Genomic DNA, 26,956 nt, shown 5'->3' with positions numbered 1-26,956 from the left:
GGGGAGTACCTTCCGGTTTGTTGTAGACAGGAATTCTGGGATACCTCTTAATACCCTGGAGGCCAATAACAGCGCTGGTGAGTGTCCACACCTGATGAGCAGCGCTGCATCACCAGCGCTGGATTTGCTACACCCGTAGCTGACCAGGAGTACAGCCAGCGCTGTAACCCCCTCACCAGCGCTGCAACTTGCAAGTGTAGCCAAGCCCTCATAAATCCTAAGAAAGCTGTGACCAAAACCATTTTATCCAAAGTAAGTAGTTGAGATTAGTAGTTATGTCCTCCTGTGTCTCAGAAACTTCTGCAGGGTTGGGTGAAGGGGAGCAATCAAAATGACTAATAAATTAAGTAGTTGCAATCAGTATCATTTAGCAAGAGTTAAGTATCAGGTCTGCCTCTTTTGAATCAGCCTTTCTCTCCAAACTTCTTTGCAGCCATTTTGTTTTCTTTCAGACAAGTGACCAAAGGATTAGCTGTTAATGAGGTTGTTACTGTTTGCCACCCAGAGATTTAACAGTTTAGGATGGGGGTGGGCAAACTTTTTGGGCCGAGGTCCACATCTGGGTGGGGAAATTGTATGCAGGGCAGGGAGCTGGGGTTTGGGAGAGGGTACAGCGTACAGGAAGGGGCTCAAGGCAGGGGATTGGGGCAGAGGAGGGGTGCGGAGTGTATGAGGGGGCTCAGGGTGGGAGTGGGGGGGCGGAAGGCCTTCGGGCTCCAGGGTGACAGTGGCGCGCGCCTGTGCCAGGGCAGGTTCCCTGCACGCCTGCCCTGTCCCTGGCCCCGGGATGCTCCAGGAAGTGCTGCATCCCCTGGGGGAGAGGGGACGGAGGACTCTGCGTGCGCTGCCCTTGCTGCGCCTCCAGGTACCTCCCCCGAAGCTCCCCGGCCAATGGGAGCTGAGGTGGGCAGTGCCTGGAGGCAAGAGCAATGCAGGGAGCCCTGTGCCCCCCCACCCGGGGGCCTCAGGGGAGTCGTGCTGGCTGCTTCTGGAGAGCAGCGTGGGGCCCACAGCACCATGGGGAGCAGTCCCTTGGGCCATATCCAAAGGCCTAAGGGGCCGGATCCAGCCCATGGATGGTAGTTTGCCCACCCATCGTGTAGGATGTGCTAGATGAGCATTAACTGTGTCTTTGATAGTCCAGTGAATGCAGAGATACTTTTAACAGTTACAGTGCAGGCCTCGAAGATGCCCTTTATAGTTAAATACCATATGGAATTTGTGCCAGTCAGTCAGAATGGTTGATCCTTGCTGGTGGTTTTTAAGAAATCAGATTATTCGTAATAGTTTTGATATTTTAAACATGTTTATGGCTGAAGTACACAATAAGTTTTAGAAAGTGTATATAGTAAGCAACTGTTGGTGGAGTTAACCACTATTTATCTAATAAAATGTTTAAATCTATACAAGTCATTTTGATATAAGAGAAATTGGATCCTTGCAATTGAACAGTAACACGTTTACTCTCTCCTGGTTTATATTTGACATGTCATCTTGCACAAATGCCATAAGATTTATGTGGGCAGAAGAACGACGATTCTCAAGGCACAGGTTTTTACTAGCAGCTGTTATTGAGCCCAATAATGATCCATTCATATCATTTTTTGGCATTTGACATTTAACAAGACACCCTGCCTGTGAATATTTGGTTATTAAATTGTCCCAAGTAGGCTGCTAAAATTTTAAGATATCCCCCAAGCATGCATGAAGTATTTCAGCCTGATCTGTCAGTGGGCAGATGTCAGTAAGACTTGCATGGGAAGTTGGCAGATATTTTTTACTAGCTGTTTTTGAGTTACTTGTGTGCAGAAACCTCCAATCTGTAAATGCCAGAAGTATTTTCTCTTAACTCAAACGGCTGAAGAGATTTGCCTCAAACTTTTCAAGAAGATAAATGCCTTTGAGCAGAGACCAAGCATGGAAAGTTTCAGCCCCAAAGGACAATATTTTAGAATGTTAGCATGTGAAAGCAAGTTTATAAAGAGACTCCATTTAACCTTAACTGTAGCTTTCACTATGTTGGAAGCCACAATTAAAGGAGCTCACTTAAACATGAGGAAAGCAGAGGAATTGACAAGTAAAGTTGACAGGTTGGACTGAAACAACATCCTTAATTTAGACCATTTAGCATTTTTTTTTTCTTTTGAACTGTAGTGTGAACTGAAGTCAGAGTTCCAGATTCTTGGCCTGAATTCTGTCAGACCATCTAATAGGACTTTTTGTGGTTTAACCTTTTGTATAGTATTAGTGTTAGTAGTGATGTGATTGTTTAGGGAGAGTGTGTTTCTCTCAAGCATAGGAATTCCATTGCAAATTAACTGCTGCTGTACCATGTAATATTTTTATTCACTTTGAAATGAGCATGGTGAGTAAATGATGAGAGAGTTGGTAACAAGGCTTCTAAATTGGTTGTAGGACAAAACTAAGGGTCAGATCATCAGATCTGTTAGTGCAGCTTTGTGCTCCTTTGACTGTGAAAAGCTGCATTAAGATTCATTTACCTGCAGGGCTGGCTTTAGGACGTGCAGGGCCTGATTCAAAAGAGCTGCCGCCGAAATGCCGCTGAAGATTCACGGGAATCAGGGGGATCGGCCTAAGGCCAGCCCTGCTTACCTGACCCCCAGAGCATCACCCCTGTGTGCAAACCTCCTCAGGTGGCATGGAGCTACTGTGTAGGCTCCTACACCACAACTCTCTCGTCAGGCTCCTTGCATAAGCTAGGGTATCCCTATGCCCAGGCAGTCCCTTACTACGAGAACTGCCCTTTGGGGCTGTAGACAGCTGATGAAACTTTCTACTAAAAGCAATCTAAAGGTTGCTGTGTTGCACCGATCAGCCTAGCTCAGATTGATCCAAAATCAGGAGACAACAAAGGTGGTTTATAGGTTCTGCTGCACCAAACACTCTGGCTATAGCTCAGTATCTTTTGCCGTGGTTTCTAATCCACAGAAGCCTTACAGCAGGTTAAGTTATATAATGAAGAAGGACTATATAAGGATCCACCGTATCTCTCTGTATAAGGATCTGGTCATTATAGAACTTCCTTGTCATCTGATTGAGAGAAATATCAGATTTATGCTAATCACTTCCGTCATTTTAAAGATAACCTGTTTGTCTCCTTATTAAATCAGTACTTTACTATGACTGGTCACAGCTACTGTCCTGTAGAACAGAAATGGCTGAATGTGACCTCCAGTTGCACAAAATAAATATTTCTCCCTCTTTTCCCACAGGCATTAAACCATTTCAGTGTGACCGTTGTGGGAAAAAGTTCACCCGAGCTTACTCGCTAAAGATGCATCGCCTGAAGCACGAAGGTAAACGCTGTTTCCGGTGCCAGATATGTAGTGCCACTTTCACTTCCTTCGGGGAATATAAACACCACATGCGGGTTTCCCGGCATATTATCCGCAAGCCTCGGATTTACGAGTGCAAAACATGTGGCGCCATGTTCACCAACTCTGGAAATTTAATCGTTCACCTGAGGAGTCTGAACCATGAAGCATCAGAGCTAGCAAACTACTTCCAGAGCAGGTGAGGTGCACAACAAAAACCTAACAGGGAAACTTGCTTTTTCTAAATCATCTCTTCCTGCTTTCAGGGCAGCCTGCTGTTCCTCTCATCAGGTTGCCAGCTAATTACAGTCACGTTCTTTCTTGCGCTACTATCTGTAATCTCTGATCTGCTTTTTAGTATGTATATATAACTGTATAATAAGGCATTGAGGAATCCAATAGTATGGAAAGATTGCTTCTTAGTGACTAGGTTACTTCTCTTCTCGATAGTATCTAAAAGCACGTTAATAGTGCTAAAAATAACATTCTATACCACAGTCTGAGTTTTTATAAATTATTTGATGGCTGTATCTGAAAGAGTTTGGATTGTCTGTTTACGACCTGATTTTATTAAAGTACTTTTTATTGAGGGGAGGATTTTATTACGAGACTGCATGAATCCATATGATCACATCTTGATTCTCATTTTTAGGTTTATTTTACTGCTAAATGATCAAATTTTAAAATTTCCAACCTGTTAATCACACAGGCCTACTGCACATTTCTTGTTAATTGAGTAGTAAAGAATTGGCTTAACATACAAAAACATATCACTAAAAACTCGTCAGAGGCCTGTAAATGAGTCTTGAGGAGTCAAAGTAGCACAGTAATATCACACTGATATGGAATAAGTGTTTATGAACAAGAGATTTTTAAATAGAGGGATAAATAAATGAAAGTGAATGAGGGGGACTCTAGAGAGAGGGACTGTTAAATATTTAATCTCCTGAGAACAGGTTGCGTTTTAAAAAAAAAAACCAAAAGTTCCTTCATTCACGATAACACAGATGTGTACATGTAAGTAGGCTGTTTGTTTTAAAAAGTATGAAGTAAGCCTGTTGTAAGTTTATTCTTTGCATCATAGCAACTAAAATTCCCCAGCGATAATCTATCAAGTGTTTTCTAGATGTCATCTTTTTTTTGTCTTATGAAAGGTTTCAACATTTTGTTTGGTGTTTAGTTCTACACCACTTGTATAAAGAATTCCAAAAGAACATAAATCAGGAAATGTTTGCTTGTCAGCTGTCTTTCCCTGAAAATATAGTTTAAAAGTACAAAGTTCAGTACCTTCTGGTGTGTGCAGTTCATTGAGGGTACCACTTGTGCCAGAGGTAGCATGAATATACCACGAGATGATGCGGTTGCTGTGGTAAGCACTCTTTTTTTGTTGTTGAATACATTAAAACACACTCCTTTTAGTGATTTCCTGGGCCTTATTTGATTTTTGAAAATACAGATTAACATGTTAGCATAGAGCATTTTCCCACTGTTCCCCGATTTGGATTTCCCCTAGATTTGGAAAAGTGCATCCTCTTCTGCAGAAAGAGAAGGGTCATTGAATCTCATATCATTGTGCTAGGAAACTGCTCCCTTTTGAATGGACCACATGGAAAATCCAAAGAGTGCATATACTGGTTTTAGTTATGAATATGTCTGGTGCTGGATATTTGCAAAAAAAAATGTTGACTTTGTGTCATGCTCGCACAGAGTAAATCAGGAAATATTGGTAGAGTGTGTGAGACCTTTCCTCTGAGCATTTTCAGCCCCCAGTTTCTGAGACTAAGCTATATAGTTATTGTGACAAAAGAGCCAAGACTGGGTGGCTTGGGAGGAAATGAAATTCAGTCCACTTCTTAGTACAGGGAAACCTGCCAAGAGTGACCACTGATGGGAGTTAGCAAGAGTGGTCGCTTGTAAGAAGTGGTCTCTCTTTAAAGTTTGCGCACCAGATAGTGGTGGTGTTCCATGGCCTCTGCAAGTGAGTGACAGTTCATGACAGGCAGCCTCTCTTCAGAGGTAGTCTCTAAGGCAGGTTTTACTGTAATAGGTAGATGTCAGCATAACAAAAAACATCACAGTAGGCATCCTTATTGATAGTTCAGCAGAGAGGCCAAAGATGGAATGAGCTACTGAAATTGAACTACCCACTGTCATCTGAAATAGTCCTGTGTCATTGTTGAAGCACGTTGACAGGGCAACTTGAGGAAAGGCTTTCATTGCTGCTGCCTGGAGCTCTAAATCCGATTTCTTTACCTTGACTTGTTGGAGCAGCGGGTGTCACCTGCAGGTCTGTGCGCTGGGTCCTACAGTGGCACACTTTTGTTATATCTTTGTCCCCACGCCTCAGCCCTGCCTCTTTTGTTTCCTTTAGCCTTTTTAATTCCCTTTGACTTTGGACCCCTTTCCTTTGAGAGGAAGGTTGCATATGATTCTCTGGTAGTCCCTGCCCCTCTACAGAGGTTGAATAGACCTGAACTGACCTGCACTAAATTCAGTTTGTTCTTAAAAAAAACAAAACTCCAGCGCTCTCTATTTTGGCATGGAGGCATTCCGCAGCAAGTGGCGATACTAACATCAACTCCCATCCTCAAGGAGCTCAAACCCAGATAATGAAGCTACCCCTGAGGAAATAGGGCTGCATAAACCATGAAAAATTGATATCCCAGGTCTAGCTTCTCCAGACATGTCAATAAAACCTGAGTTATAACACTTAGTGAAGCATATCATTGTGAAGATTTTAGCCCTATGCTGTGATAATAGTTTCTTTATTCCCTGCGCAATGTAGTAGTTAGCAGAGCTGTACCTGATGTTTCGTTGAAAGGTTAACATTCTCTTCTGTCCTTTGCTCTTCTTCTAGTGATTTCCTAGTCCCGGACTACTTAAACCAGGAGCAGGAAGAGACCCTCGGGCAATATGAGCTAGGAGAGCATGGGTTTGAAAGCAACTCCTCTGTCCACATGCCTGTCATTTCGCAGGTCTCGTCGACTCAGAATTGCGAAAGCACTTTCCCCTTGGGGTCTTTGGGTGGGTTGGCAGAAAAAGAGGAAGACATGCCAGAGCAGCCAAAGACTAATGCCAGTGCCGAGGCAACCAGTGATGACCCTCCGAAATCAGAGCTCTCCTCTATTACTATTGAATAATTCATGGTTTGGTTTCATTTTTGTTCTTTGGAAAGTGCCTGTGTTTGGTCCTGTACATTTTAATTTAATTTTTTTAAACAAAAGGAGGGAGATTTCCCTTTTTACTTTGTAAGCTACACTTTAAACAGAAAACTGCAACAGATGTTACATTATTTTTCATGACTGAATGATCAGTTCTGTGAAAATGTTTGACTGAATGCACAGTAAGGTCCTGTCAGAGCATCATAGAAGCTGTGATGCATTTCTAAAGAAGAAGCAATCGACTGAAATCACTTCAACTTCCTTCTTCCACAGTTACAACAACTGATTACATTTCTAATGCTTCTGCAGACCGTCTGGTAAAGGGAGAGAATCAGAAGACACTTTTAAAATGCCCAGTACAAGCATGCATGCTTGCAAGTTAATTAATAAGCAGAGTTTTGACAAACTTTGAGTAGATGCATTAATCTTCTGCTTAAAATATGGCATGTCCTATCTTTGTCCTTACTGTTTTTCAAACTGCTTACTGTAACCCTTTTCTTGGAATTGTAAGCATTTCTGAAATTTAACAGTACCGCCCTTTTTAAAAATGTCCTCTTTACCAAAAAATCTCTGAATCAGTTCTGACAAACTGAGTGATGATGCCATGCCAGGTCCTCCCACTTCTGATATTCCACTCCTTTTAGAAACTGCTCATTCAAATAACCAATCCTGATTTGCTTATATGGGGCGAGACGTACAGTCAAGGAAAGTATAAATCCATGCAAGCCTGACAAATCTGTCATCACTGTATCTTTCTGTAAAGGAAACCACCTTTAAAAAAAAGAAAACATGTCCCAGACTAAAATTCTTAAACCTTGGCCAGACTGCTTGCAGTCCTAGTCACTTTCCCCTATCACACATATCCTTAATATCCAAAAGCTGGCTAGAGAGAGTTTACAGAGAGAAAAAAAGTTCTTTTGTGCATTATTACACACTTTTGTGCTTATACATATGCATGTATGCTTTCTGGGGGTTTTATTAGTCTGTTTTGGACAAAACAACCAATTTATTCTTTTTAGAGGCCAAGTTTCTAACCCAACAGAGGGTTGTTTATAAAAACCCTATATAACAATGTTATGTTGTTCCTGTTCCAAAACATTTTAAACCTTTGCCAAGTTAGTTTATTAAAGGCTGTTACTCCAGCTCTGTACACAACTCAAACAAGCAATAAAGTGAAAGATTTGCAATTTCATTTTTTCCAGATTTAGAAAAGGCTGTAAATTTTGGGTATGGGATTTTCAGAGCAGCAATTCTCATTTTGTTGCAAGCAGTTTGGGCTATAGTAAAGCTTAGAAACTTAAAGTAGGGATTGTATAAATTCTTTGGCTGCTGATGAAATTAACTCTGTTTGATACACAAACAGCTGTGTTCCACAATCCACAGCATGCTGAGAGTTTTAAGTATTACCTGACCTTAGTATTCCAAGGGCGTGTGTCAGACTCCCTTGGTTTTAGATCTGCTTGGTAAACTCATCTCCCTCTGTCTCACACACACATTGGATTGAAAGAGAAATATAGAGAAATGTTTTTTTAAAAAGGAGAAAGAGGAGGTGCAGAGCTCAAATGGCAAGACTGATTAGTGTGCAATGACTTCAGCAGTTCTAATGCATCTGTAGAACTAGGAAATATCTGCTGATAGCAAATCAGTGTAAAGCTTGTTGCACATTGGTAACATTTTAAAAGGCTTCAGTGGTAACATACTTACACATTTCTAGTGTTTCTTTCAACAAGTTTTCCCTACCCTGTGTTGATGTAAAAAAAAAACAAAAAAAAAAAAAACATTCCCAGTTATTTCTAAAAATAAAAAGCAAAGGGGCCCCCCCCCCCCCCCCCCCCCCGGTCTGATCTGCGGAAAATGTCTCAGCTACAATTCATCTTATATGTCTATCTTGGTCTTTTGTAAAGGGCTTAGAGCAGAACAATTTTTTGTTCAAAATACTGTACCATGAAATAGGCCAGTATCCATTGAAGGGACTGGATCAGATGACCAGTCCTCTTCCACTTCTGATTTCTATAATTGAGAATCCAATGAGACGGGACAGTGCCCGTTAAATATTTCTTCCCTCATCCCCCAGTAGTTCAGGATAAAAGAAGGATCTGGTACTAAACCCTAATTCATGATCCTCTTTCTCTTTTATAAAAGCATAAGTCTTCCTTGTACATGACAATTTTTAGTCAGTCATAAGTTAAAAAGCGCTTAAGTAGACACACAAACTCAGACTTTACAACTGGCCCACTGTGTATAATGCACAATGAATTAACACATCACACATGGATGGACTTATTCCTTCTGTCAAAAAAAAGATGGTTTTCACCCAGGACAAGATCTGTTGTAACACATAAGTTACTGATCATGAGATGTGCAAATGCAGAATACGTAACACCTAGAATAACTGGTTTTTAGATGGCTTAAAATTCTGTCGGAAGGTTAACTGCTGTCTGAAATGCTGCAGAGAACACATTAAAACTTGGTAGCTACATGGACTGTATTGTAGCTCTAATCTGTTCCTTGGTTGGTATTTGTAATTGTTTCCTGTGAATATATGTATCCCTTCTCCACAGAGAGGAGTCCAAATGAAATGTAAATCTTGTTTCATTTCTCTTTTCCCTGTCTTTCTGGAAGTGCTCAGTTCGTGGGAGTACTAATGTTCCTCACAGGAGAGATTTAAAATATTCTAACATTTTACATCATGCTCTTTTGCTGGATATCCAGGTTCTAAACTGAGATAAATGTCTAAGTAAACTGAAAGCAGCATGCCTTAGACTACACTGGGGATTAAACCTGAAACATAGCTTCTTTAAAAGATGTCATCAGAGGAGTTTGATTCCTGGACTGCTTTTTCTAAAAATAGATACAAGGAATTAAGTTATATTTTGGTTAAAAAGTATGTTGTTTAGATTTTCTTTCAAATAGAGGAGGTTCAGTTTACTGAGGCAGTAGTATCCCTTGCAGCAGTTGTTGAATTGACAAGTATTCTCCAAATGTATTCACAAAGTGGTTTGGGTGCATTTTCCTTTTGCATAACCTTCTGGTGTACAGAGGACGATCTGTACATTAAGTGGCAAATCCTTCCTTCCCCCACCCACTTATGCGAGAAGTGGGCCCTGACCACCACAGAACATGGATGGTTCTGTTTGGCAGGGAGCAGGATTCAGAGACATGGATCTGCATTCCATACATATTGTGTGGGACAGAGCCTCAAGGTGGAGGGTAGAGGGTCACCTCTGGCTCCCCCCGCCCCCACACAGAGGGGGAGGAGGAGAAGTAGTTGCTTTAGCTGTGTGCTGTCCAGTTTGGCCAAATAATAGTTTCCTTTTGATGCATGCGCACACAGCTCCCATTAATGTCAGTGCTGGGGATATATTCACATTGAGGAGATTAAATTTTCCCCCAGTACTAATTGGAATGTCAGTTTTCTGCAACACAGTTTTATTCTCACAGGTTAAAATTTTTGTGTCCCTGTTGGCCTGTTGGTTTGTCTTTCTCACTACAATTTGAGTTCAGTTGTCAGGCTAGTAAGTACTGTGGTCAAGTCTCTCATACTGAGAGTTTAGTTGACTAGATCTTTGAAAATGATTCTGGTTTTCACGAGGCTGAAAGATGTGAACTTAAACTTTTAAAAAAAAAAGTAATAGCTGCCAATGCAGTAAAATATATTTTATGAAACTATGGTCCCTAGGTCCCTTATGGGATAAAATTTTATTGTTTTTAAGATATGGCTTTATGTTTTTATATGTGGGCTTCAGTCACTTCTTGGTTGCTGGTTTTCCCCTCCAGTCCAAAGATTTTAGGGCATGAGAATTTTGCCATCCTCTTTTCAGGGCATACCCTGTAGCATTTTATATGCAATTTGGAGGGGTAGAGGCTTTGTGCACGCTGCCTGGATTGGCTGGCATAGGTAATATGCAGATGTAGGGAGCACCTTTTGTTCCTAGTTCATTTTGGGCAGAAAAAAGTACTGGTCTCACCATCAAATAGGGGTCGGACTATGCCTCAACCACATCAGAGGTCACCAGCAGAACATAGTTAGTGCAAAATATTCAGAGGGAATAAACCATAAAACGTCAACTTTAAAAAAAATACAATTATTAAAGCTCTGGGTTTTTGTTAACTCAGTGTGTGCTACAACAGTAATTCAGTATCCTACAGGGCTCGCCTACAGATCTGGTTGCGCTAAAAAAACAAAAATAAAAAAAAAAAAAAACAGTTTCTGGGGCTGCCCTCCTGTGTGGAAACCACAGTCTTCCTGAGGGTTGATAAAGTCCCCAGAGGAGATTTCGACTTACCATTTTGTTGAGCTGATGCATGCTTTTGATATTCTGACTATAGCCCTGCCTACAAGAAAGTCCTAGTGGCTTCCTCACCCTGCTGTTTCAGTGCCTTGACTGTCTGGGCGCTGGCCTTTGATGGAACCCTTGAAGGGGAGGGGGGTGGTAGAGCAGGGGGGAAAATGTGAATTAAGTTATCACTGGGCTTCTTTGTGTGTTTTAGTAACAGTGCAACCCTTTTAACTGTGCCAGTCTCCAGTCACCAGCCGTATATCCAGTCGTCATCTCATACACAGTGCAGCTTCTCTTGTTGACGCTGGTCACAGCTAGATTACTTGGCATGTTTATTGACTTAACAGAAATGTTTTTTGGTTTTGTTTTTAATGTATACGATGTTTAAATACACTTCACATTTTATATAATACTATCTGGCTATTAGTATTTTTCAGGAACCATAGTTCTTGGTGGCTATATATATTTTTGTGACTTTTTTGTAAACTAAGTGCCGTTTCAACGTTACAATCATTTTTAGAGTTCTTGTAATCAGTGTGAATATCATGTTTTTTCAAATCTGTTCTGAGCCTGTAGTGTATGCTTTGTGATCATATGTGTAATGTATATATTCTGTATAGTTACATTGTACTGAAATACTAGCTTGTTTGATATAAGAAAAGTATGTATTGGGTACTTTTTTGCTAGCCTGATTGTTTAATCTTTAAAAAAAAAATGTTTTAAAATACAAAAAAAAAATTAAAAATCTCCAAACTGGTCCCCTTATAGGTCAAAATTAAGGGGGGGGGGAGGAGGAAAACCTAGTTTTGAGTGTCTTTGGATAGAAACATGAAGCTAAGATTTTTCATTAAAATATTAATGTTTTATGGAGTATATACTTGCTTTGTGTCGTTACTTTATGTACGCCTAAGAGTACGGACAATAGACTCAGTTCAGCTTGGCTATAAGCAGGTGCAACTCTCAGTGGGATTTCAGCCTTTTATATTAGGGCTGACTTTGGTCTGAAGTAGTTAAATAGAGTGCTAAATGACTTTTCAGCATCCTGTTCAGAAGGAAGGTAGCTTTAAACAAAGTGAGTGACCTCAGAGACTGCCTGAGTAAGGAGTATTATAAAAAAGTACCTGACATCATTTGACTTTCATCTGTGTGTGTACGATCCTTGCTATTCTTTTGCCATTTGTTCTGTGGGGAAGGCTTCTTTCTGAATGTGGTTTTCCTGGTGGAACATCACGGGAAACAGGCCTGTTCTCAATAGAACAATGTTTAAAATGTCAGTTGATGGAGTCCTTTGCAATTGCAGCTATGAGCTTTAGTTTGACCATGGGACAAGCCCAGTGGAAGGGGACTTAAGCTATGCCATCTCTGTCATTCCTTACGGTTAAACTAGGCCTGCTCTGACAAGTCCACCTGGCTCCGGCTTTGCTTGAACACTTGCCTCTCCACATGGCTAGGGAACCGGTGTCAAGGCACATGACTTCTGGAATAGCTTCATTGAAATGTTTAAAACTCTACCCAGCCACCTGCATATTTGCCATTCCTGCCATGGTCTGATGTGACTGCCAAATATGAGCATGCTAGCAGTCCAATCCTTGCTGTATTCAGCATCTGAAATTGGCATTAGAAAACTAAATGGAAAAGCCAATGAGATTCCAGAGTACAGGGTAAGCATCCATGATGAGCTTTGGAGGGTTAGGTTAGAACAGCTTGGGTGTTTACATATTTCGTGCTCTTACTTTCCCTTTTGAAAACTTTGCCTCGTGACTGGTGTATGGTGTGGGAATCATAACGCATTTTGTTTGGGGAATAGCAGGGTTCTGGTAAAAGTGTTTTGGACAGATTTATAATTTGAGCTGGAGGCCTTGACACTCTTCTGGTCATACTGCCCTGAAAATAGGAACCTTAGAAAGTCCCTGTGAAGACATTCACACTCAAATTGGAAAGGAGCAGTGATTCTGAATGAACTTGCACAAATCGAAAGCCAACATTCCAATATAAGAGCCTCAGTGTGAACATCTGCTGAGATGAGAAAAGACCAACAGAATGTGTTTTTGATAGATCTCAGGATCCAAAGTCACTTGAATGTGCATGCAAGGGGACTTTTGCGATGCAAATCCAAATATGCTAAACATGCATTTAAATTTGATGTGAAACTTTTTCTGTGTTGAAAACCTTGACTCGGCAGTTGTACTCTGTCTGTCTTAGGGTATATCTACACTACAATGTGAGCCCAGGGTTAGTAGAACTCGAGTTAGCAGACCCTGAGTTTGCTAACCTAGGGCTTAAGCGTCTACACTTCTTTGTCACCTCAGGATAGGAATTGATCCTCCCTCTGCAGGAAAGCAGGTACTTAGGAACTTCTCTTCTTTGACCTTTCTTCATCCAGGCTCTGCCACATACTCCAGCAAAATTGCTCAGGAAATCCAACCTGTGACCACAGAGCCCATTGTGGATAACTAGTCAGTGCAGAATCAGTGGGGGCAGCAGTGGCTCGTCCCAAGGTTGGATATGATCCTCAATATTTGTTGGGTTTTAATAACTTCAGTGCTTTCCAGCCTTGGAGATATGGTGCCCTGTCCTAGAGATATGATTAGGACTTTGTCCAGAGGCTGATGGCTGTGGGTCTGCTGCCAAGGTGACAAAGAATGTGATGGAAGGTTTGGTGGATGTTATTCCTCAGGGAAAAGAAACTCGCTGAGAACAAATGTCATCTGAAATAGATCATGGATGATAGAGGAGATGGGTCTTGCTCTCATGGTCAAATCACTGCTAGTTTCCTGAAAAATTCTGATGAAATTTTGACAAAAAATAGAAACACCTTTTTTCCCCAAAAAATGATCACATTTTCCGCCTCTAACTCCAGTGCTTTTCCCATGACAGAATAAAATGACCCCTTTTAAAAGCTTAATCCTGCATGTTGAAGGCAATTGGTAACACTGACCAGGAGCAGCCCCAGTTCATCAAAGCATTTAACCACGTGCTTCAAACCATCCTTATTCAGCAATGCACTGTTATCTTGTGCTTGCATGCTTTGCTGAATTGGAGCTTTAATGCTAATGGCTTCTCTAACTTGCTTTTGTCTTGAGTGATCTCGAACTTCAGTTTTTAAAGGCGTCCATGGAAATGGCATTAGATATTGGACTGGAAACCCCAGAAGAAGAGGCAATAAGGTGGACCAAGATAACACGGAAACGCACAATAGAAGCAGAATAGAAAGCTATCAAAATTACATGGGAAGAAGCTAAGACTGCAACAGCAGCCCAGCAAAGATGGAAGGCAGTGATGAAGGCCCTATGTTCTGCATTGAATAGAGAGGCATGAGAGAGAGAGAGAGATAGAAACTATATTGTTAGTGTGTTGTTTGTATGAAAACAGACCCATGAACTGTGTAGAATAAAATCCCACAGAAAGAAGAGTCTGAAGCACTGCATAATAGACAACAGAACTTTAAAAAAGCAAAAAAAAGGGGGGGTGGAAATCCTCTCCAAGTTCAGACTTCATCTTTCCCATAGTTTAACAAAAAATGCCTTTATGTAACATCAGAGCTATAGCGATCGGTTTCAGGGGTTGACGTGATAATAATTATAAACAACTGTTATGTAACCTCTTAGTTGATTGAGCTGAAATTAATACATTTAAAGGAAAAGACAAACAAAAAGAGAAGCCCTTTAAGGAGCTTATGTTTTAAATAAATAAAAATCTTTCAGGTTGACCTTCTTTGCAAAATTAATGCAAACCCTGGATGAAAAAGCTGCTTGAGGAATAGTTGGGCAGAAGGAGTTGCTCTTTAAAAACACTATTTATGTTAAAGGGAGAACCTTGTTTTAAAAGCTACGACACATTTGAGTCTGAAACGGGGCCGTGGTGTTTTAATAGTTTAATTTTATGTCAGTTTTGTTTGCTTTGTTTAAAACACTTTTTAAAATTCTTTTAACATGGGAGCTAGGTGTAAATCAGCCAGGTCCATTGCCTACAATGGAGATAAACCTACTGAGGATATGGCCTATATATATAAAATTCCCACTTTGTTTGCCTTTTGCCATCTGGCAAACATTCCCAGGCTTTTGAGTGGCGCTCAAGTCAACATGGCTGGCCTGTGCCAACTGTCTCAGGCTCGCAGGGCTTGGGCTACAGGGCTGTTTAACTGCAGTGTAAATGTTCAAACCCAGGCTCTGGGATTTGGGAAGCGTGGACATACCAAAGGAAGCCAAGACTGAACTTAGCTTATGCTTTTCTATCTCCAGAAGTGCTTCATTAGCTCAGTTACCAGTGACATGTTCTTCTGTGTGCTGCTTCCTGAATCAACTCAAGCAATCCAAATCCCTCTCCCAACAGACCCCGATTAACCTCATTCTTCCCCCATTACTTTAGTCCTTTATGCCCTGTGACCTGTGCACAGCCACACCTTTCAAGAGGGAGCAGGGTAAACTAATTGAGTGAATTTAGTGTATCTGTGCAATGTAGATGTTCTTATTTGATTTTAATCTGTTCAGTTTTGTTTGATTTGATGCTGTTTATTGTTTAAATGACAAGACCCTACTTTGTAATAGTTCCCAGAGGTGGAGTTCTATGGCATTTAAATTTGGACTGTGCCATCAATTTGCTGTGTGACTTGAACAAGTCACTTCATCCGTCCTTGTGTGTTTCCCTATTTGTAAAATGAAGATAATGAGATCTTGCCTATATTTGCAAAATTCTTTGAGATCTTTGGATGAAAAGTGCTGTGTAAATGTAAAGACCACACTAAAGGGTGCTGTTATGAATATGTTTGCTAAGGGTAAAATTCGCCCCTCTGTTTTTTTAATCCCACTTAAGCCCTGTTTTAAGGATGTAAGTGGTGCATGGGGGCATTATGTTGGCCCTGTGCTCAGCAGTGAATTTCATCCTAGATACATTCATGTTCTGGCTGCAATATGTCACTAGTGCTGTTTAGTCACTTGGACACTGCAGTGATTGGCATGGCATTTAACTTAAATGAATGGATTGATTACAGCAGTATGCTGATTGTCCCTACAAGTCTGATCTTAACAGGAGATGCCTCCTGCCACTTCCAGAAGGTCAAATCCCTGACTTAAGCAAATAGTTTTAAAGTATCCTAGTGTAATTTCTTGCAGTTTTGCTTAACCTTTAAATTCTCTCTTCTACTGAAATTCAGCGTGGTCCAGCAGTTAGGTGAATTGGAATTCAGGGGACCATCTGCCGCTGTATGAACTTAGGTAAGTCACTCCACGTGTCTGCCTCAGTTTCCCCACCCACCTTCATATTATCTACTTAGTACCTGCTCTGAAGAGCTTACATTCTGTCTCTTATTAGGTGTATGTACAGCACCATGCACAACTGGCCACAATCTTAGCTGGACAATCTAGGTGCTACTGTCATGCTAATAATATTGATTTGGCTGATTATTTTTAGCTGCTTCTTTGATTGCTTACTTGAGTGAGAGCTCACCAGGGGGTCAGGAGTAACTCTCCAGTTTTCTTACAGCAGGAATTTTTTTTTAAAGCCCTTCATAAGTGGTGTCCACCAAACATGGTTATAATAAGCAAGCCATAAAAATGTGTGATGTTGCTGGGCTGGTGGAAATGTGTAATTAAGAACATGTCCAATTGTGATGTATGACCAGAAAGGGTATGCATCCTGCAGGATAAATGACTCATATTCAACCCTTAAAAACATATGGAGAGATAATGTTTGTGGCTTTGTTTATTTACATATATATTGGTAGTGGTCAACAGTGTAATCAAAAAGGCCCTGTCTATGCTGTATTCTGTTAATTCAGAGCTCAAAATGACATCTTAAGATTTAAATGAACTGTAGACATAGGATATGCTGTATTCATCTCCCTTTGAAATGTATAGGAAATCATCTGTGAATGGTGGAAAAACAGGCAATTGCCTTATGTTAATCTATGTGGATTTTACCTGCGATGCTTAGGACTCCGAGCTGTCACAAGAGGGCCTGAAACTGTATAAACAATGGCTTGGGTCCTGATCCTGTGATCTCAGATCTGCTTGAGGCTTCATGCAGGGGAAGTCTAAGCTACAAGGACGGAGAGCCTGGACTGGACTTCCCTGAATATGAACACTGGACTATAACCTATGGACTATTTTGAAAAGAGATCTTTGCATCTACAAAGCTCTCCATCTCTGCTATGAATCTGAATCTCAAGATTGTGCTCAAGTCTGTATGTATACTGATCTTTTAATCAATACTCTCTCTTTTCTTTCTTAATAAATTTTAGTTTAGTTAATAAGAATTGGCTTTAAGTGTATATTTGGGCAAGATCTGGAATATTCATGAACTTGGGAGGTATTGTGTCCAATCCTTTGGGACTGGTAGAACTTTTTTCATATGATGAACAAGATTTTCAGTAATCCTCCTCATATTTGACTTGGGTTTCTGGGTGGAGGCCTGAAGCTGGGTTACTTTAAGAAAACTGTGCTGATGGCTTCTGGGTAACCAGTAAGGTATTATAGAAGCTGTTTTGTGCTGGTTTGGTAAATCTAAGTATTGGAATATCCACCAGCTTTGGGGATTGTCTGCCCCGTTCTTTGTAGTTCACCCTAACTGAGTAACCTCAGTTGGCTCCCCTGAAACTCTGGTCACGCCAGTATAGATTATAAAAATAATATACATCCTATGAATTTAGTGCTGCTGAAAGATTGACACAGCCCTGGGGACTGATTTTCCTCCACACAACAGGTTACAGCAGAGACGTCTGTAGTGCAAGTTTCTCCACACTGCCTCATTGCTGTGCCTCAACCCTGCCCCGAAATGACCTAGAGTGAGCCGATCACCCTGGCTATTCTGAGTGCCAATGGGATGGCATCACTAGTGCCAGTTGCCAGGATCCTTTTTCTTGGTGATGTAGGCACCTGTCCACTGAGATTCACCGAACTAAGTAACACACAGTGTGCTCAGAGCAGTACGAGACAGACAAGGAAGCATAGTTTGCGTCCTCAGGATCTCATGAGCTACATACAGAGGCATTCTGGGTTTTGCATGGCTGTGCTCTCAGCAATCAAATTCCATTTTTTAAGAGCTACGTTGGTTTCAAATTAGTTGCCAAAAATGTCATTTTAAAAATAAAGTGGGTTTTATTTATTCCTATAAACTCAAATTCCCTGACAGATTACTCTGATGTGTTTTCTAAAAACTTGGCATGTGGACTGATATTGTAGATGCCAAGTGACTGCCCAGGGTGAATTGGTCTGACACGTGTATCGCCTGGAAAAACAGAAGCATAGAATGGGAGAGCTGGCAGACTCTTAATAGCATGCACAGGGCTGATGAGCCTGATGAGAACAACTGTCCTCCAGACACCTGGGGCCTCTTGTGGTTTGCTCTAGGAGGTACCAGCCACACAACCTGAGCGGTAAGTGTGTATGTGCACCACACTGACTGATAAAGTGGAATGGGTGGTAACATGGGATGGGGGCAGGCTTCATATAGAGACAACCAGTCTGCTCAGGTCAGGTTTTCAGTACTTCATTGTATGTTTTTTTTCCCATGTCCCATTTGGAGCCCTGAAAATCCTTTCTGATGTTCCTGCTTTTAATGCCCTTTTCTTCCCAAAATAAACCTGATAGACCATGATCCACCCAGCACCGGCCTAAGAGACCCATGGGAGCCCATCCATGCTTCCCCAGCAGGGCTGTCTCCAGGCACTAGCCAGGAAGCAGGTGCTTGGGGCGGCCAATGGAAAGAGGCAGCATGTCCGGGTCTTCGGTGGCAATTCGGCGACTGGTCCCTCAGTCTCTCTTGGAGGGAAGGACCGGCCACTGAATTGCCGCCGAAGAATGAAGTGGGACGGGAGAGCAGTCGCTGATCACAGCTTTATCTTTTTTTTTTTTTCCTTCGCCACTTGGAGCGACAAAAAAGCTGGAGCCGGCCTTGTTCCCCAGTTGTCCCACAATATGAGGCGCCCCCTTCTTCCAATGCCTGATTGTGTTGCCTCCTCAGTGTGCTCAGACCCTGCCTGTCCAGGACCCCAGGCTCTCCGGTTTGGCAATGGAGAGCCATTAGCAGCTAACTGAGCCCACTGGATTTTTCCACTCCAAATCTAGTGATTGGGTTTACAGAGATATGGACCCAACCCCACACTCTGGATTCAAGCACCACCAGACTTCATGGGGGTGGCTTATCCAAACGCATGGCCAAGGTCAGAAGTTTGCAGACGCCACCTCACTTCATAACAGAGTGAACCGTGCCCCTGTTTACTTTGGACTGTTTGGAAACTAATACAATTTAGTGCCGTGACCCCATCTCTTGATTTAATATTCCCTGGTAGCGGGGGTTGGTTTGGTTTGGTTTTTCTTTTTTGTGTTGCGGAGGGCAGGTTGTTCTTGCTTTGTTTCAGGTTGCATCTGTAACACATCAAGTGCTTCCGCACAGAGGAGGTAGCCTGTAGTTTTCTACTTACAATCTCTCTGCTTCCACTCTGCTCTGTGCATAGACAGGTTTGTTCTGTGCTGAAATAGCAGGGCAGGCAAAACCACAAGTAGATCAGACTGTGGGGGTTTTTTCCACTTTTAATAACAGTTTACTATTCTGTAAGTGCATATAAAGCACATGTCCTGCTCATCTAGCCAAGGAGCTTGATAGTCCATCAGCAAGAACTACCATAGGTCTAGGGAGACTGATTTATACAAGCGAGAATACACATGCCAGGAGCTGGCAGCAACTTGCTCTTTTTTTTTTTTTTTTTTAAACAACTTGGCAAACCCTCTTCTTCTTTTTCATCCAAACTTTTGCCTTTTATAGTCGTTGAATAATGCTTTTTATTTCTGAAAAAAATGTATATAACAACATTTTTCATCAGCCATTTTTCTTCCTTTTCTGAACTATATGTGGTATGGAGAACCCTAGCTACGCAACAGACAGTTGTTGACTGCAGCCCCACCTGCATAAACAGTCATATGTACTGTAACATGCGCACCGTGCATGGAATACACACCCTCTGACGTGTACTCTTGCACTCTCTTGCATGGGCTTAGACATGTGCACCTCCACACACACATGAACTCACCATGCACAACACTCATGCAACAACTTACACCCATTCTCATGCTCACATGTGTGAGCATACACAAACGTACGTTTGAATGTATGTGCGTGCACACGTAAATACAGGTTTATTAACTCAGCCACACATTCATGCATGGGCTTGTGGAGATTAGTACACACACACCCAGATCCCTGCATACTGGTACATGCACAGCCTCAGCCATGGTCTCATTCACGTTTGAACTTTTCTTGCCCACTTGGACTTACATGTTTGCAATTTCTCTCACACGCAGGGACACATTCAGATGTGGACACACACACACACACACACATCCTCAGACACACGTTCTTAGACACACACTGTCTCACACAAGCATATAGATTTATGATTTGTTGTGAGTGGAAAACAGCTGGGTCAGATTAATCAAATACACCAGAAGATTTAAGACAAAATATTGAAAAGCAGTGTCTGGGAGTGGGGAAAAATTCTTAAAAGCGCGATGGTTTCATGGCTCTGTGCCAGTGCAAGAAGATGTGTGTCTGGCCGTGATAAACGTCAGCACTAGGTCTGTTTCACCCCAGGAGTGCTCTCAGATGTTGGGATGTGGGGCAAAATCCATGTTGGGTTTGGCCCCACGCACGGGGGATGTCATTTTGAAGCACTAGCATTTCAGAGGGGGACGCTGAGTTGCATAGCATGGGAACTGCAGCAAAGGGGATTACAGTTAAACCCCAGCTCATGCCACAGTTGATCAAAACACTGCTTCCCTGTCGTGTGTTTTCTGCCTGTCCCTTCCCATCCTTGCCAATGACTAAGATGTATGTTTGCTACCATGACAGTAAGTGTTACTAAGTGACCCAAGCAGCTGAGTCTCCTGAGTGGTACAGCTGAATACCAGATACTGCAAAGCTGGATGGGTCAAGAAGATAGAACATTTTACCCTGAGGTCACTGGTTCACAGCCAGACCAGACTGGGAGTGACTGTGACCAACTGATGGTTGTTCTGTAGCCTACATGGAATGAATTGGTGGATTCTCAGTCCAGTTGCTGGGCATCCATGTTGTGAGAATCATCCCTTCTAATTCACCCGCTTCTTGGCAGCCTCTGCAGAGAGCCCAATGAGTAAAATGGCCACAGAACCTGGACTCCCATCATTCCCCTAGTTTGGGTCCCTCCAGTTCAGGGTAACAGCACGTTGGCAGGGACAGAATGGAGTGGATGCTTGCATTACCGTTGCCCTGGCTATACCTGTTCGCTGGCTAAATTGAGTGCCTAATTCTGCAGGGCTGTCAATTCAGCGTGTCTCGTAAGGGCCACAAAGGGTTGGAAATAATCAACTGCAGAGGAAATAATTTCATTTCAGGATTCTGCTGGCTGACGACGTTCACAATTTATGATGCCCCTGGAAGCTTAGGCTGGGATTCTTTCTGTGCAGCTCCCACAGCTGCTGCTTGGCAGTGCTGTGACTGCATTAGAAATGACTGAACTACATCGATACATAGTGGAGTTGACCTATAAACGTCCATGAGCCTGAGTACAGATGGGAGCCACTCCTTTCCTTGCACCTCTTTCTCCTTCTGTCCATAGGTAGGGCTGCCTGGGTGGAACTGCCGCCTCCTCGACCCCGTGATTCCTCTGTTCCCATCTGGAAAATGGGACGTGCTGCTCTGCAGTGACTTCTCTTCTCCCATCCCCATACAAGACCTGCATCTCCTCATCTTTCATGCCCTGACTAACGTAGCCCATGTCCTCATGTGGGACAGATGGCTAGGAAGAAAGGCAGGTCTGGTGGGAGAACACTGGGCTGAGCCTCAAGAGACCTGGGATCAATTTGTCCTTGGCCAAGTCAGTTAATCTACCCCATGCCTCAGTTCCCCATAGCACTTCCCTGCCTCTTAGCGGTGTAATAAGGATAAATCCATTCATAATTGTGGGCTGCTCAGACTCTCCGGTGATGAAAGCCAGGTAAGTACCTGCATAGATTGGGAGGTGCGTTGTGCTCCCCTCCACTGATTGGTTGGCATAGAACCCAGGGGTTCTCTACCTGACTCTGCCACTGACTACCTGTATGATAGAGAGCAAGTTGTGTAACCTTACTCGGCTTGGTTCCCCAGTTTACTACATAACTGCCTTTGTGGAAGCACTTGGCAATCATCAGATGAAAGGCACAGTGTAATTGCAGACTGTTCTATGCATTACATGGAGAGATCATCAATGCACCTGCTTGTTAAAGAACCTGTAACAAAAGCTAATTTCTGACTGGCGCTGTTCTGTCTGAGCGTCCAGGTTCTGTTTCTTTGTAGGTAGATGAGCCTTGGCAGGTATAGAATATGTGCTGAACACACGGTCTACAAAGATGAGAACCAGATGCTCCTTCCAGATGTTTCATCCCTCTTTCCTGTTTGTTACACTTACGATAGGAACTTCTTCAGCTGTATAAGACACTCACTGTTCTAGGATCTCTGCCGGTGGAGAGGATGGATTAGTCTTGTGTGGCGTCAGCAAGAAATGGAAGCAGAAACAAAGTTTCCCATTTTTTTGGGACATGTTTGGAGGGACTTGGAGCTCTGGCTCTTCTCTGTTGTTCATGTGTTTGCCTGCTGCCAGACAAGAGAGGCCAGAAAGGAGAGCTGCGAATTACAACTGAAAACACTATTGCTCTTTTCATGCTCATATTGTCCTGGCAGCATTCATGGTGGGCAAATGGAATTAGATACAATAGAATCCTCCTGGCGCAATCCTTGCTCAGAACTTAGACCCAGTTCAGATCCCCTTTAGATGTTGTCTGCAGGAGCCTCACAAGTGAGCTTAACACCCTTTGTCAAGCCTCATTTAAGCACAGTGATTAAAGTCGGCTTGGAGGTCTGTGTATAATGAGGCAATGGGTAATAATAGGGGATGTTTACTCTGCATCACGGGGTGGCTGCAGTTTCTGTTGAAGTACCCAAGCTAGCTAACTCAGGTACCGGATGAAGTGAAGCCAAGAGAGCATGCACGCCAGCACAGACTGTTCAAGTCCACTCAGGACCCCGGGTGGTTACTTGCATGCTGCTGCAGTTTCACTTCTCCAGTCCCTGAGCTGGCTTAATTAAAGCTAGCTTGAGTAGGTCTACAGAAGCTGCAATCCCATCTCATGATTGCAGTGGACACATACCCTTGGAGACTTGCACAAATGTGGGGTAATTTCCTCCTGTTGTTTTAATTTGGCGGGGGGGTGACTTCTGTACTCTGGCTGGGGCTGGCGTGATATGGAGAGTCTGTTCTCAACCATTTTCGCAGGGACCAGGAAGCACTAGAAACCTGACTGGGGAGAGCCAGTTCTTGTGAGTTTGCCAGCCCAGTTTTACAGACTTGAGCTTTGGATAAGCAGCTTGTGTGAACCAACATTGGATGGTCTGGGCGGCTCCCCTAACACTTGGTAGGATCCTTCTGTGAGAATTGTGTCATTGGGAGGAGTGAAAAATATTTTCACCATGCAGGAGCTTTTCATTCTAGTTGCTGGAGCTGGGGGTCCCAATGGATGTGAACAGAAATATTTTTTCCAGACTTCAGCGGTGTGGTATCTGGGACTGTGGTTTGTCCCCTTGGAATAACTCACACTATTAATGCTTTTCTACTGTGGATCAGAAAGCTCTCTAATGAAGTGGATAAGCATCACTAACTCTGCCCCAAAGTGGATGGGACACTGAGTCTCAGAGATTGACACGACTTGCCCCACCTGCATGCAAGTTGATGGCAAAGCTAGGGTCTCCTGGGCGCTGGTCCTGTGCTCTATCTCCTGGGCCTGGCCATATGTCACACAGATAAGGGCCATAAGCAAAGTTTTGATTCAGAGCTGAGTCTGAACAATTGCTACAGCTTGGAGGCGATTGTAAGTCTACAGTTTCACATCAGACCACACCTCTGATCCGGACATTTCAAAAACCCTTTGGCAGCTGAAATAGACACAGCTTCTGGAGCAAAGAGCCTTGTTTTTTTTCCATGTGGGTTAAACCATGCATAGTACAGAGCAGCGAAACTGGTGGAAGACCCCCAAAGAGAACTGGCTCTGGGATCTGTCCCTCCCACGCACTCGACTCAAGAGGAATAACATGCAGCTGCCAGATTTCCCCATTAAAATGTTGAGTTCCCTCTCCCCGCACCAACCAAATAAAGCTTGATTGAAATGAGCCGTTTTCATCTTCAGTGCTGCGATGTTTTGTTCCTTACTGTGAGTCAATGATTTTTCCAGTCCCTCCCCCACGATAAACAAGTGCAGGCTGAGTGTGGCCCAAAGGAAAATGTGATTCCCTGCCACATGCCTCCCCAGTACCAATAATAACCATATGGCCGCTCCCAGACCCCCTCTTTCCAACCAGCAGAAGCACAAGCAAGAATTAGCACTGGCACGTACATAACAAGGGCTTAACCCAGCGTTGCCTGCAGTGGGGCTGTGTGCACCCACTAAACACAATCCCATCGTGCCACAATCACAGAACCTTGTGCTGTGGTCCTGGTTGTTCTCCCAAGCTAAGCAGGGTTGGGTTGAGGGGGTGCTTGAATGGGAGATCTATGAAAAAAGGAGCAGTAGTGCTGTGGTGGCTCTGAGATGCTTTTTTATCGCATGCTAGGGCAAACGTATGCAATTCTGTATATTCTGTATACCTGCAGTGAGTAATTTGTTGATGAGCATGTATACAGGGGATTTTTAGGACTAACTTCTCCCACCAGACCTAGAGCAGTGGTTTTCAATCTGTGGTCCACAGACCCCTGGGGGGTCTTCAGATTATGTCTAAGATTTCCAAAGGGGTCTGCACCTCCATTCAAAATTTTTTAGGGGTCCACAAACGAAAAAATGTTGAAAACCACTGACCTATAGGGACAGTCAAGGATGTGTAGCATTACTCTAGCCAGAAAGCCAAAAGGCAAAGAATCTGTCGGTCAAGCCCTGTATCTAAAGTCTCTGTCTGCCCGCATTTTTCAAGTGCGTGCAGGCCACCCATTGCTAGCCACAGAGGGCAGGGGCAAGGCCCGTTAAGCTACTATGTCCTAAAGTGGCCCTTTAGTTGCAGTGACATCTGCTTCCTTCGTAGCTTGAGTTCCCTGGGTGCTACCTGCAGGTTGAAGTTCTGTGGATCTCATTCTCAGGAGTTCAGAACAGTCCAAAAATTTTGCCTGTTTTTTGGGGGCGAGGGGCCTGATACAGAAACCATCACCCCTATATGGGTGCAGAACCACAACTCCAGCAACCCAAGCACCCCAAGCACGTCAAACATCGCCAGACTCAGACACTCATGATGTGCTGGGCAGAAACCTCCACTTCCCAGGTGTGCAACACGGTATCATGTTCATCACCCCACCCATTCGTCAACCGCTGTTGAGTGACTCTGGCTACGTTTTGAGAGTCGCACCTTCAGTAGGAGGGTTCTCTGAGCAACAACAACAAAAGATATGCCACTTCCTCCTCGGTGCACTGCTCATTAATTCTACAGTGTGTCCCTGAGTGTGTCTACTGATTGGACCAGAGAGGATGGATGTTCCTCAAGGGAATCCTCATAGGGTAATTCCTTCGGTCATCGTCCTTTCTCTGCCCATGCTCTATTCCACACTTCTCCCCTGGAAGAGAGGCACTGCCTTAGATCCTTGTATCTTTTATTCCCATTTTTCTACCCTAATTTCTTCCCTATTTCAGCAGCCGCTTTCTGGAAAAGAGCTGGTGGACTGGAGCCTTATCTTCAGAGCTTGAATGACAGGTTCTTTGCTTCCTGATAGGTTGAAGCCATAACGCTGCATGGCCTTGACTGTCCCTAGTGGTAGGATGAGAAAAGAGCGAGGAATTACCACCCTGGCCTATTGTCTTCCCTTTCATTGTCATCATGGAAAAGGGCAGGCAGGTCAATGTTGTGCTTGGGCAGATGTGTCATCATTAGCAGTAGGTGGGAGGGAGGAAATTTCCAGGCCAGACAGCACAGCTGGTAAACAAACCTGGAGTGCAGGGATGAGCAAGTTAGTCGGGAGTTTGGTAAGTGCATCAGTGTTCTGACTGCTATGGAACAACGGGACAGTGGCCCATTGTATTGTTCTACTGTGATAGTTTTAGGTGACTCCAAGCCAGGTTTAGCATCAGTCAGAGAACAGTGAAGAGACAGAGGCAGAACCAAGCTTTAGGGAACCCCAACTTTCAGTTAACAGTAGTTACACTTTGCCCTCCTATAGAACTTTCTGTTACTCCCTGTAGTTCAGGCATTTCCATAATAGGCCCTAACCCTAGTGCCTGGCACCTTTGTCAGAGAGTCCAAAGTGTTTCAAAAACACTAAGGAATTAGGTTGGGATATCAAAGGAAGCTCAGGAAGTTAGATGCCCAAGTTCCGCAGAAATTCAGGGGGGATTTTCAAAAGTGCCTAAGGGAGTTAGGTGTCCATTTGCCATGGACTCCCACGTGCAACTTGTGCTCCTAAAATCCCTTAAGTGCTTTTCAAAATCTTCCCCTCAGTGGGAGTTACAGGTGGATTTTTCAATAGTGCCTATGTGATATACGTGCACAAGTCACCTTGGAAGTCAATGGGGGTTGTGAGCCTAAATCACCTTTAACTCTCACTGAATTTTAGTGGATCTTGGGAGCAAATTCCTATAGTTTCCTTTGGACAATCCCAGCTTTGAGTCCCTCACCATACCACCGTAGGTCAGCATTAGCCCAGCTTTTCAAATGTTTCAGCTTTCACAAATGTTTTTATGGACTTGTAAATTCTATAAAAACTTTGTTTCTTTCTCCTTACAGGAGAAGGCTGGCAAGTAGCCTTTGGGCCGGGAGTGACAAATTTTTTAGTACAGAGGCTGTTTTATCTCTGTTTTGCAAATGGGAAACTGAGACAGATTAATGACTCGCCTGTGTCAGCTGCTTTCTGCCCCCTCTCTCTAGCCATGCTTAGGTACATATCTGGATCCCCATTACTGAGCCCCTCACGCCCTTTAACAGTACACCTGTGATTTTGGGCAGAGCTCTTATCCCCATTTTACTGATGGGGAACTGAGATCCAGCACTGCTAAATGACTTGCCCAAGGTCCCAGAAGAGGTTTGTGGTGGAGCGGGGCATTGAATCCAGCTCTCCAAAGTCCTGGGCTGGTGCCCTAATCACTGGACCATCCTTCCTCTCTTCTAGCCCTGTGCTTTGCTTGTCCTAGGTATGATTTCTACC

General features: G+C 43.2%; 1 protein-coding gene across 16 annotated transcripts in view; it reads left to right on the top strand.

Moving 5' to 3' along the window:
* Positions 1-26,956, top strand: part of ZBTB44 (zinc finger and BTB domain containing 44) — a 136,123-nt gene that overhangs the window by 27,235 nt on the left and 81,932 nt on the right. For 4 of the 16 annotated variants that reach the window (XR_012657202.1, XR_012657203.1, XR_012657204.1 and 1 more), the window contains exon 6: positions 3,234-3,317. Coding sequence is in view for 12 of the 16 variants with exons in the window: in XM_075073495.1 (XP_074929596.1) it covers positions 3,234-3,317 (84 nt within the window). In the remaining 4 variants the exon portion in view is untranslated. Of the gene's footprint in view, positions 1-3,233; positions 3,535-6,192; positions 11,650-13,159; positions 13,233-15,928; positions 16,999-21,367; positions 23,960-26,956 lie in introns of those variants that run through there. The other 12 variants (XM_032802424.2, XM_032802425.2, XM_075073497.1 and 9 more) reach the window with 11 other exon arrangements.

Source organism: Chelonoidis abingdonii, chromosome 18 (assembly GCF_003597395.2).
Source record: "Chelonoidis abingdonii isolate Lonesome George chromosome 18, CheloAbing_2.0, whole genome shotgun sequence".
Classification (NCBI taxonomy): domain Eukaryota; kingdom Metazoa; phylum Chordata; order Testudines; family Testudinidae; genus Chelonoidis; species Chelonoidis abingdonii.
The sequence above is the reverse complement of the archived record's forward strand: the minus strand, read 5'-3'. Positions and strand labels throughout refer to the sequence as shown.